The sequence below is a fragment of the Spodoptera frugiperda genome, chromosome 3 (assembly GCF_023101765.2).
Source record: "Spodoptera frugiperda isolate SF20-4 chromosome 3, AGI-APGP_CSIRO_Sfru_2.0, whole genome shotgun sequence".
Taxonomy (NCBI): domain Eukaryota; kingdom Metazoa; phylum Arthropoda; class Insecta; order Lepidoptera; family Noctuidae; genus Spodoptera; species Spodoptera frugiperda.
This window is the reverse complement of record NC_064214.1, coordinates 12004675-12017266: the sequence shown is the minus strand read 5'-3', so window position 1 is coordinate 12017266 and position 12592 is coordinate 12004675. Positions and strand designations below refer to the sequence as shown.

The 12592-nt window shown below is 40.0% G+C and overlaps 1 protein-coding gene across 10 annotated transcripts in view; it reads left to right on the top strand.

The window, feature by feature from the left end:
• The window catches only part of LOC118273933 (phospholipid-transporting ATPase ID), a 54109-nt gene extending 42480 nt beyond the window's left edge, over window positions 1–11629 (top strand). For 3 of the 10 annotated variants that reach the window (XM_035591164.2, XM_035591165.2, XM_035591159.2), the window contains 17 exons: window positions 465–573; window positions 735–883; window positions 1655–1795; window positions 3787–3966; window positions 4368–4478; window positions 4579–4755; window positions 4978–5149; window positions 5520–5624; window positions 5789–5941; window positions 6511–6658; window positions 8037–8186; window positions 8694–8845; window positions 9278–9501; window positions 9692–9917; window positions 10117–10220; window positions 10299–10472; window positions 10554–11629. In XM_035591164.2, coding sequence (XP_035447057.1) covers window positions 465–573; window positions 735–883; window positions 1655–1795; window positions 3787–3966; window positions 4368–4478; window positions 4579–4755; window positions 4978–5149; window positions 5520–5624; window positions 5789–5941; window positions 6511–6658; window positions 8037–8186; window positions 8694–8845; window positions 9278–9501; window positions 9692–9917; window positions 10117–10220; window positions 10299–10472; window positions 10554–10955 — 2877 coding nt within the window. In that variant the 3' untranslated portion in view covers window positions 10956–11629. The remainder of the gene's footprint in view (window positions 1–464; window positions 574–734; window positions 884–1654; window positions 1796–3786; window positions 3967–4367; window positions 4479–4578; window positions 4756–4977; window positions 5150–5519; window positions 5625–5788; window positions 5942–6510; window positions 6659–8036; window positions 8187–8693; window positions 8846–9277; window positions 9502–9691; window positions 9918–10116; window positions 10221–10298; window positions 10473–10553) is intronic. The other 7 variants (XM_050707778.1, XM_035591166.2, XM_035591160.2 and 4 more) reach the window with 6 other exon arrangements.
• Window positions 11630–12592: the final 963 nt, after the last annotated feature.

Below are 12592 nucleotides of genomic sequence, written 5' to 3'. Positions count from 1 at the left end.
TTTGAAGATGCTTTCAAATGTAGTTCTGTCACTATCAATTCTTTATAAAATGACAGAGATAGCACGATATTTAAGTACAACTTAAAATTGAGTAGCGTTTGAGTATTCGGCCGTTAGTCTTATTAATCAACTGCTTTTCCACCTGTATACAAAGTGTTTAGGAATCATGTACCCTTATTGGACCTTTTCACAACTACCTATTTAGTTATACTTTAAGATAGGCTTTTAAAGTTATCATTACTTTAAAAGGCTATAACATAAATGTTCCAAAAATATAGACAATAATAAGTATAATATTATTTGTTCGAAAATAATATCCTTTAATTTAGTAATTTCTTACGTAATTCTATAGTGCTTGACCACAAATCATTTCTAACTTTACGAAAATGACCATATTATATATCTCTATACACTCAACACTTAAATCAGTCACGTTAAATAATTTGTTTTCCTGTTATTTATAGGTAATAAGGTTTGCCCAGAGTTTCCTCATAAACTGGGACGAGAAAATGTATTACGAAAAGACTGGTACCGCGGCAAAGGCGCGAACTACCACTTTAAATGAGGAACTTGGTAAGTTTAACAATAAATCAACCAATTAAATTAATCCCAACACTTGCGCAAATATTTCCACAATTATTGCGCTAACACTTGCGCAAATGTTTCCGCAATTATTGCGCTACTTCTTGTATGCGTGCGTACAAATGTGTGAATAATGTTTTTGTTGTTTCCAGGCCAGATCCAGTACATATTCTCAGATAAAACGGGCACTCTCACGCAGAACATAATGACGTTCAATAAGTGTTCGATAGCGGGCGTTTGCTACGGAGACGTCGTGGACGAAACCACCGGTGAAACTATAGACCTCGCCGAGGTACGTCATGTACGTTCAATTCCAAACCACGCCACGGACCAAGTACCCACTTTCAAAGTTATTTATTGAACAGCACATGCTCTAGACTAGACCATATAGTCGATAGACACATGCATGTAGGTTTATGCAGTCTGTATAAAGTATCACTAAGCACTTGAATTCAACAAGACGACGCACGACCAGTTATACATCTTTTGTTTTGCATGTTTGACTTTGATTTTCAAAATAGTTGGTACTTTGGACTTACGTTTTGTACTGTAAATGATGAAATTGTCCACGTTTGCTCACGCTTTTGGGGTTATGTGAACTGTTTGAATTTTATTGTCATGTCATACTGTTTGTGTTTGTTTTACAGTTAGTTTGTGGATATTATAGTACCACACCTCAGTATCATGTTTGTGTTATACATAATATATTCACTACATGAATGAATATTTCAATCGAACATCCACCAAGCGCATCACTAGATCCTTAGATTTTGTTTGAGTTTTATTTGCATGGTCACACACATCAGTGGTGCAGTTTGTGCCCTGCAGACATAAACACATAATGGGGAACATTTGTCATCGTTAGACCGCTACTCCTAGAGGATCAATAATATAGAAACATAAATTGCGATGATCATTTACCTACATGAAGTGGAAATTGTTCGCGGCTAGATCTCGAAAGTATTGAAGGAATAGTTTCAATAGCTGCACGTTTAGTCGTATACGAGATACGAGATCGAGTAGGTTAGGTAGGCGATGTAGGGTGGAGTGTGATGTGTGTGTGGTGACGCAGCGACACCGCGGCGCGGGCGCAGGGGGCGGGGCCAGCGGGGGCGGGGCCGGCGGGGGCGGGGCGCGGGGCGCGGCGCGCGCGCGCCTGCTGGAGCTGGAGCAGGACGCCGGCCGCAGCACGCCCGGCGGCCGCCGCCCGCGCGTACGCAGCACTACTCGTAACTCTGCCCGCGTCACTCACTCCATGCCGCTGCCCCGCTGCCACATACGACAGCTCCTACCAATATCTGTCCCGCTCAACATACGTGTTTTGCACGCCCTACTGGTGTGCTTGTCTTTGCTGCAATGCCCTCGGCATCTCCTAAAACGAAATAATCATTAACTTCTTCTTATTCAATTAGGCCGTACGCTGTGTTTAATAGTATCTAGCGTTATATGGTTCGCTTAAGCGCAAATCGTTCCCATAGCATGTTCGAAGCACCATGCTCCTTTTGACCGTTTTCCATGTCAACAGACGAATACGTCTAATCGCCGTCGCGACATCATTGTTCAGTCATACGCTTCGTGTAGACTGTAGACCCTACCATCATAGATGTAAGGTTCATTATGTGTTAGCGATACAATGCAAATGCATATTTTACAGCGTACGGCCAAACGCACCCTTGCATAGTGGCGGCGTGCGAAACATTTTACTCAAAAGAAATCCGAATTGCTATTTGCTTAATTAAACTTAAGTTAAATGTCTGCTAATCATTTAGTTTGCTTGGATATGATTTAAAGCATATCTACTCGATGTTCAATAGCTTTCGGTGCTCGTATTTGGAGCGGGCAGCGGTCCTGGCGCCTGTGTTTAAGTTCCTATCCCTCCCCCCTTTCTGAATAATCCTCTGTACTTCTGGAATGTTCTCTAGCTAACCCACACAAGTGAAGTAGCAAGTCACCATTTGAGACTCGCTCCGGCACTACCTACGAACTATAGACATTCTGTCTTCTTCTATTTTTTTTTATTACTTCTAGCCATCTCTAACTTATTAACGTATTGACAAAATTAACAAACTCTTTCTGAATATTAGTATTACAATAAAATACTCTTTTTAACATAATATGGCCATATAAAAAATAAAAATACTTTTTCTTCTAGACGGTATAAACTAAACAAATATTTATGATACGGAGACAACTAATTTCTTTCTTTCTTGGTTCGAATAAATAATAATAATTTCTATTGGGTTCTTTATGTAATGTTTCCCTACACACAAACTACTAATAATGTATAAATTGTATGTATGTATGTCCTTGTCCATATGTAATTAACTGGTACTCTTGTATGCATGTTCGCTTCGCATCGTGTGTTTTTTGTTTATAAGCTTTAACACTATTAACTGCATCTGTAGAACCATTGACAAATCTACGAAAAAAAAATTATATAAAAAGTATAAAAAAAATATAAAATAATGGGGAAGGCAACACAGAATTACTGGCAACACCCTCTGTGATACCTAACTTCTAAAATATATTAGTACAATGTTTTAACAACTCTAGATTCCATTCAGTTGTTCATTCATATTATAGTTTTTTATTTAGCCTTTTTAGAAACTAGTCTAGAATTCCCTTTGTATTTTGCTGAACATCTTTTATAGTTCTTGTTAAATGTAGTTTGATCTCTGACGATATTATTTGGAGGCTATAAACTACTGACTTTCAAATTGTAAATAAACAAAAAGATCGCTTTTGAAAACTTTTATAAAACATCCCTCATTTACAGAGTTGTTAACCAACTCTCAGGATCATATTTCTGGGTGTAAAATAATGAGGGAGGTCTTTTAAAAGTTTTAATTATACAACTTTATCATACCGTCCTACTGAGAGACATTTAATGGTTACTTGACCCAGACCTTAGCAATGTTGTTTTCGATACAAAATCGTTACTAAGGAATAGTTTAAGTAATCATTAAATGTCTTTGAGTGCGGCAGTTTGTCTCGGAATTAATACTTGTCTTACGCATCGGCAAAACTTGTAATTTCTCGTTTTCCCTATCTTAAAGAGATCAAGCTATATTCTACCGAAACAATAGACAAAACCATCTGCAGTTGCTTTTCCCATTTCATTTTCAAAAACAAGAAAGAAAACCGTAGATTTGTTGCCGTAAGCCCAACCTTCTTGACAATAATTGAGTATTTTGCGTATAACAGAGCTCGGAGCCTTTGGACTTCTCGTTTAACCCTGAATACGAGCCGGAGTTCAAGTTCTTCGACAGCACACTCCTGGATGCAGTGAAGAGGGGCGACAAGAATGTCCACGACTTCTTTCGACTGCTCGCGCTGTGTCATACGGTCATGCCCGACCAGAAGAACGGCAGGCTGGAGTACCAGGTAAGAATATTCAATAGCATTCACAGAAAAATGAGTATATTTCTCGCAATAAAATTTAGCAATGAACTTGGAACTCTAGTATGAATAATTACTACTAGGTGATCTGTGTATTATCCCTTAAAACCTAAGGAGCAGGATCTTCTGTTGGAAACTGCCTAAGAATATCTTATCAACTTGTCTAGCATTGAACACTTACTACTAGGTGATATGTGTCTTATCCCTTAAAATCCTTAGAATTGACATCTTCTGTTGGAAACTGCCTAAAAAATGTTCAGTAGTATTAGAGTATACATAATTATCTCAACATAAGACTATATAGATGCGGCGTGGTTCTGTTTTTATAAGATCCTATGAAAGAAAACATCATAATATGTTGTAATATTATAATTTTGTAATTCCAGGCGCAGTCTCCCGACGAGTCTGCCCTGGTTTCAGCAGCAAGAAATTTTGGTTTCGTGTTCAGAGAACGCTCGCCTAATAGTATTACAATAGAAGTAATGGGTAAAACAGAGGTACGTGTTTCATTTTTATTTTCACTTTATCTAAAACTATTCTTGATACAAAAGGATAAATCGAAATTGGCTTTTTAACATTGTTTTTTTTTTGTTCCAGGTGTATGAATTGTTATGTATATTAGATTTTAATAATGTTAGGAAAAGAATGTCCGTGATATTGAGGAAGGATGGTGAAATTAGGTTATATACAAAAGGTGCTGATAATGTAATATATGACAGATTAAAAAATGGAAATCAAACAGATGTAAAGTCAAAGACACAGGAACATTTAAATGTAAGTATCTTTTCTATTCATGGTAGTTACTAGAACACTTTATGACATCAGTGATAAAAGTAAAACTGTCCTTGCAATAATTTAAACTGGGATTGTCAATTTTTATTCCGTGAATAACATAATAATAATGAAAAGCAATTACGTCCAATTTATGGCATTATTTTAATCTTCATTGTTTTGGAATTTGATTGGAAATGACTAAGAAATTATCTCTTGTGTCAGAAATTCGCGGGCGAAGGTCTGCGCACGCTGGCGCTGGCGTGGCGTCCGCTGGAGGAGCGCGGGTTCGCCGAGTGGAAGCGGAGGCACCACGCCGCCGCGCTCGCGCTGCACGACCGGGACGAGCAGCTCGACGCCATCTACGAGGAGATCGAGACCGATCTACTGCTCATGGGTAAATAACTAAATATAGCCATACATTCATTTGTATTTTTTGTTGTATTGTCATCAGCCAAAATATATTCAATAAATGTTTCTCTTGACGAGAAACCTTTGCTCACTGTTTACGTAACGTTTAAATACGTGATAAAGTCTCAGCACCGGGTCAACTTCACCGATGTGAGATCACGAACTCAGAGAAAACTGAGTTAGTGTTAGGGGGGACCAATCCCCCTTTCCAAAGGGGAAAAAAGAAGTTGTAACTCCCATAATATGCAATATTCTGGTGCTGCGAGTTTACCATCAACACTCCAAACGGTTATTTACCTGCCTATCCCATAAAAGAAGCAATGATAAGAAATGAAAATATTTTTATTCGTTTACAGGCGTAACAGCAATAGAAGACAAATTACAAGACGGTGTACCAGAAACAATAGCGAATCTCAGTATGGCCGGCATCAAGGTGTGGGTCTTAACCGGCGATAAACAAGGTAAATATTTTACTTGCAGACTTGTAAAATAACTCTATACATTTGCGAATAATTACGTGATTACATAAAGTCAAATTTCCAATATCACTTTCATATTTGTCAAGCAACCTTAAACTCATTCGGTTAAGTGCTATTTTTGTTCATCAAACTTTTGTTATTTCCAGAAACGGCGATAAACATCGGCTACTCGTGTCAGCTACTCACAGACGACATGGCGGAGGTGTTCGTCATAGACGGCGCCTCGTACGACGACGTCGACCGACAGCTCGCCAAGTGCAGGGACAGTATACGAGTCGTCAACACGTTCATGCCTCATGGTAAGCATATTTTGAAAAATACGTGATACAAAGGCCTTGTAAAAACCGATGTGAAACAACGCTAGCGTTGTGTTTCATGTCAGTAATGTTATCGAAGGCCCAATCGTCACCGAATCTGAGGGATTTGTGAATTTTCAAATCTCTTACTCCCAATTTACCGGTAACGCCATTGTATCGCCGATTTTTTACTATCAGTTGAAACTGTTGATTTGTCGCCCTACCGTAAAGCTAGTTGGCTCTAGTTAGGTCCCAGGTCCTAATTGTCTTAACTGTTAATAGGCTGAGTAATAGGTAGACAATTGCCAATAATATGTGCTAAACGCGCTAATGTAGCGTTTCAATTAGCTTGTCTAGCGACGTCAAACCCTTCTTGCATAGGTTTCACTTTTATTTCCATTCTAAAAGATCTTGATTCAAGATTTTTTTGTAAAAATCTTTCATTAAATCTGGACTACTTTTCAATATTTATTTCTACATGAGAGAAATGTTGTAAATTCTCATCGTTTTGTTAACTCTTCTTTGGTGATAGATATCGGACCAAAAATAACCGAAATTTAACGTTTCCACAGGTTCATCGGAGGCGAAGTCCCCGGGCGAGGCGAACGGCGGCGCGGGCGTGTCGCGCGCGTCCCCCGGGCGGGCCAACGTGAAGCTGAACGCGCCCGCCGTGTCCGTCGTGACCTTTAGGTGGGGACAATACTCTCGCACTCACTGCAGGTAGACAGACACACGCCCTACTACCGCACCGCTGCCTCTATACACTCTCTGTACGCTACTCTTGTGCCACGTCTGTCCTATACCTACTTCGTTTTGTGTCTACGTCTAATATATCGATATATATCAGTATTATACAGATGTTTCCAGATGGCCAAGTTCCGTCTGAAACAATAATTTTCCATGGTTTTTGGCACACGTTAGTGCTATTTATTATTTTTGGGAAAATATGGAAACTGATACTTAGTTTCCAACTATCATCCACTATATAAGTGGAGGCAATTTATTTAGAATTTTTGTCTGATAAAGCACGACATACCAATGTTTGTTTACGTATTTATATTTGTGCATATTTTTATAAATTACTTACATAAAATCGTTGTAAGTATATGTATATATTGTATAATACATATTATTTTATTTTGTGACGTTTTATCGCCAAATAATTGATGAAAAATGCTTTAAATGTCTATGTGCTTAAGCCGCGCTTCAAAATGTCAAGTGTCAACGCTATTAATGATGTTGTTGTGGCTTTAGCTGTATTAAGAAATAAATAAAAAAACTAAAAATAAATATATAGAAGTTAGAATCTTATATTAACCTCTTTATCGCTTAGTTTGATCGTAAAATTATAATTTGTGAACTAACAAAATTTCGTAACTAATGTCATTTCCCTACTAATATAGCGGTAGTTCTGTCCACACGTATGTCTGTACACCACGCTAGAGTGCTCCTTCTCTAACCTTTATCTTTAAAATCGACACCTAGATTAGTACTGTAGACATCACCGTATAATAATTATAGATTATCCTTCACTCTATATAAATACGGCACGTCAAGTTACCACAAAAATTCTTTCATAGATTCTCGACTCTGTCATAAAGATGATATGGTTGAAAATCTATTAAAGGAAGACAGTTTTGGGGTATGTTGATGTGCCGGTATTTTACAATTTGTGTGCATTTGTTCTGTTAGCAAAATGTGATGCGTTCTGTGTCTTTGTGTGATTTCTAACTTCAGTTATGTTCATTTACGAGTTTTGAAAATAATTAGTTTGTTCCTATTTTTCTTTTTTAATTGTAAATGAACACAACTGGAGCCCATCTTGTTTATCATAAGGATTATATAAAAATAAAATAAAATAGAAATGATTTAATTTCGTATTTTAAAAAGTAAATGTTATCTCAATACATTAGTAAAGTTTAATGTCATGTGCATTAATAAAGTCCAATTTGATAATGTAAATATGGCAAAATGTGTTTTAACTAAATTTTCTCGCATATCTTAGACTTTGTCTAACAAAATTACCGTTTTTAGTCGCAAATAAATTAGATAACCGCCCTGTTTATACAAAATGTTAACATAAGCTGTACGACTGTAGTGAGCCAGACTGTTACAGCAACGAGTACGTGTCCGGTGGCGCCCCCTACTCGGCCGACTCGCACGAACACAACGACGACACCAACGGGTTCGCCATCGTCATCAACGGACACTCGCTCGTACACTGTCTGCATCCTAAACTTGAGGAGAAGTGAGTACATACTACTTAGATTACTAAAAGCTCTTCTTCAAAATCGAAGTCAAATCATTTATTCCAATTAAACAGGTAAAGGTAAAATCAATAGGTACTTTACTTTTGTTATGTCAACAAATAATGAAATAAATATTTGTTTCTCAGTCTGTCCGTTAGTGGATCTAGGTGCTCGTACCTTTAATTGAAACCCCAAAAGGTGTTCTGCAAGACCATCTTTTTACCCTGAGTTTTGTCTCATGGAGAGTGAGCTAGTTGTCATATTGGACAGTGGACACAAGTTACAGAAATGCTACAGTTGAGAATTAACCCAATAACTTTTTGCTTAACCTGAGAATGGAAGATTCACGAATAAGTGAAATACATGTGTAGTATTTAGTTTAAGTAGGTAAATTGAAAGAAGGAAGGGGACTTTATCAGATTCGAATGTTATAAATGTGAATTAGATAATACCGTATATATATTTATACCCGCCTAGTTTTTTACGAAGTATTTCTTTTGTTGCAGATTTTTAGATGTAGTATTGCAATGTCGATCAGTGATCTGCTGTCGAGTGACGCCATTGCAGAAAGCAATGGTGGTAGAACTCATCAAGAAGAGTCGGAAAGCCGTCACGTTAGCCATCGGTGACGGCGCCAATGACGTCTCTATGATCAAAGGTAAGGAGTTAATACATTTTGTGTCAGCAAACGTCAAATATTTTCTATTTCCTTGTAGTTAAATCTACTATTGAGATGAAAAACAAATAGATTTTATTGAAGTCGCTAATTGTAATTAATAGATCATGAATATGTTGTTGTTGTTTCATTCCATTAACGAAGCAACCTATTTAGTTAAATTGTTTCAACAATATTAATCTATACTAATATTATAAAGCTGAAGAGTTTGTTTGTTTGTTTGTTTGTTTGAACGCGCTAATCTCTGGAACTACTGGTCCGATTTGAATAATTCTTTTTGTGTTGAATAGTGCATTTATCGAGGAAGGCTATAGGCTATAAAACATCACGCTATGACCAATAGGAGCCAAGCAGAGCGGGTGAAACCGCGCGGAAGTAGCTAGTAAATAATAAATGTTGTATCTGATTCCGCAGCGGCGCACATAGGCGTGGGTATATCGGGGCAGGAGGGCATGCAGGCGGTGTTGGCCTCCGACTACTCCATCGCGCAGTTCCGGTTCCTGCAGCGACTACTGCTGGTCCACGGCCGGTGGTCCTACTACAGGATGTGCAAGTTCCTGCGGTACTTCTTCTACAAGAACTTCGCGTTCACCGTCTGTCACTTCTGGTTCGCGTTTTTCTGCGGATTTAGTGCGCAGGTTTGTATAATCCTGATTTTTTTTTCCTATTTTATAACTTTTTTGTTATGACACGGCACTAACATTTTTATCTAATTATGAGTGATTAAGAATCGTCAGTTGCCGTTAATTAAATGCCTCGAAATCAGCAACGGTCATACTATGACATCTAGACAGTGCAGTTTAACATATAATTTATTTTGTTTGTCAGACGGTGTTCGACGAGATGTTCATCTCTGTGTACAACTTGTTCTACACGTCGCTGCCGGTGCTGGCGCTGGGCGTGTTCGAGCAGGACGTGTCCGACACCACCTCGCTGCAGTTCCCCAAGCTGTACGCGCCCGGACACACCAGCCAACTCTTCAACAAGACCGAGTTCATCAAGTCCACGCTGCACGGCTGCTTCACCTCGCTCGTCCTCTTCTTAATACCTTATGGTGAGATATTGATGTTTGTCGTATTTGTATAACTTGTGATGACTAGTTGGCGCCACTGTCGCGTTAAGTCACTATCATTCCAACCGAAATGATAAACTGATTCAACAGTACATAGAACATAGACTATTAATGGATTGAGTTCGGCAATACTTGTTAATTTTTACTTTTGTATTAATATAACACATATAATTAATTTCAGGTACATACAAAGATGGTTTGGCGCCGAATGGTTTAATTCTGTCAGATCATATGTTACTAGGAACTGTAGTAGCAACAATATTAATTATAGACAATACAACACAGGTAATTATACTCGTAGAAACTAATTTTACATGGGCATATACAAATTATGGGTAAACTGATATTAAATTGTGATTTCAGATAGCCTTGGATACGACATATTGGACAGTGTTCAACCATATAACGATATGGGGATCACTGGTGTCGTACTTCGTTCTAGATTATTTCTATAACTACGCGATCGGCGGCCCGTACGTGGGCTCGCTCACAGTCGCGCTCACACAGGCCACCTTCTGGTTCACCGCCGTCCTCACCGTGAGTATACTCCCGCATACTGTGTCATTACTGTACAGTAGTACATGTGAACGGAGAGTGACGTTGCGCTGTGTCCGACAGATGATCATCCTGATGGTGCCGGTGGTGTCGTGGCGCCTGGCGTGTTCCTGGACGCGGCCGACGCTGGCGGAGCGGCTGCGGGCGCGCCAGCGCTGGCGGGCCGCCGCCCCCGCGCCGCGCACGCCGTCCGCGCGCCGCGCGCGCCGCTCCGTGCGCTCGGGGTACGCCTTCGCGCACCAGGAGGGCTTCGGCCGCCTCATCACGTCGGGCAAGATCATGCGCCGCATCCCGCACGCGGACGCGGCGCTGTCGGCGCTGGCGTCGCTGCCCGGCAAGTTCCACGCGCGGCCCGAGCCGCCGGCCAGCCCGGGCCCCGCGGCGCCGAGCCCCGCGGCCCCGGGCCCCTCGCCGCCGGGCCCCGCGCGGGCCCCGACGCAGAACCTGGCGACGGTGGACTTATGAGTGCGCCCGGCGCCGCGCGCGCCCCCCATTGTGATAACGTCGGTAGAGTTAAACTTCGTATTGTCCTACTATTGCCTATTGAATTATATTTGTTGATCGAGATTATATATTGATAGATATTTATCGCGGCCCGCGGAGGGTCGCTCGTGCGACTCCGTTGTTTTTTACTCGTGTCGTTTCGTTCGTTGAGTTTGTCGGTCCGGGCGTCCGGTCCCGGTGAAATGTGCATTTAGACGAGCCGTCGATATCGCCGGCAGTGAAAACGCGACATGACTTGTATTATTAATATTATTTTCAGAACGTTATGTTAGTGCCAAAGGAGAATAAACAACAGTTGAACTGTCTATAAATGTATAGAATATTTATGTCAGAATGTATATCTTCTATTCAATCAAAATGTTGTTGTTATTATATTTTGCTATAGTCAAAATTCAACAAATTATAATTATTGTTTTGTCAACCTTTTAATTGGTAAAATATCAACTCTGATTATGTACTTAGGACATCTTACATAAAAGTATTAATTTAAAATAAAATATGATGAATCTACGTAATTTATGAATCAAAAAGATTGTAAATTATAAAACATGTAGCGTTTTAACTGCATGTGAATATTATGATCAACATTTGCTTTGGAATCAGTTTTTTAATAAAAAAAATAATTCTTTAAACAAGTTTTTTCAATTACAACGCTACCCAAAAATCCATACCTCCTTCAACTCCGCTTTCCTGTCCCATTTGTTGTGTGATCACTAGAGTGACTGCCACACAAGGGGCATCGGGTTCATTTCCCGAATCGAATATTCTCAATAAATATTAACAAATTAAAACAGACTGCCTCGTTGGTCGAGTGGTCGCAAGTGCGACTGCTGAACAAGGGTTCGATTCCCGGGTCGGGCAAAGTATTGCTGAGCTCTTTTCGGTTTTTCGAAAACATCTCAGTAGTAGCACGGAGTCTGGAATTGTGCCCGGTATATGGCAATAGGCATACCCCCTATTACATGGGACTTATAAACACACATGGTGAAAAGAGGGTGTACATTGTATAGTGGTACGTGTCTTAATGTGCACCTCTGCCTACCCCTTCGGGGATAAAAGGCATGACGTTGTGTGTGCGTAAAACAGATACGAGTTTGACACAACCAATACCCATTATTACATCACACGTTGCGTCGATGATCAGTCAGGTTGGGCAAACAATTTCAGTATATCCCAAATCCTTAGTAATGTAATAAATAGTGATACGCACCTGTGACTTCTGGTGTTGCGGGTGTCCATTGGTGACGCTCATCGCTTACGAGTGACCCGTTTGCTCGTTTGCCATAAACGTATACCATAAAAAAAGTAAGCTCATGAATATCAATAGCACATACGACATAGGTGTGTGACTTTATAAATTGGCCCCTTTCAGTCCAAGGTCATTCCCGTTTTTACGGGGTGTGTACGTCTAGGAGGTAAAGAATCCGTCCGCGTCCGAAACAGCCATCAGGCTCTGAGCTACGGACTGTCTGACAGGTTACCGGGGCCCCAGCTCGAAAAGCGGAAAGCTGTAAAGTAGGAACGGAGTGGTTTTTAGTGAATTAAGTCGCTTCGCCCAAGGCGGAAGAATACAATAGATTATTTTCTCTCTTCAAAAA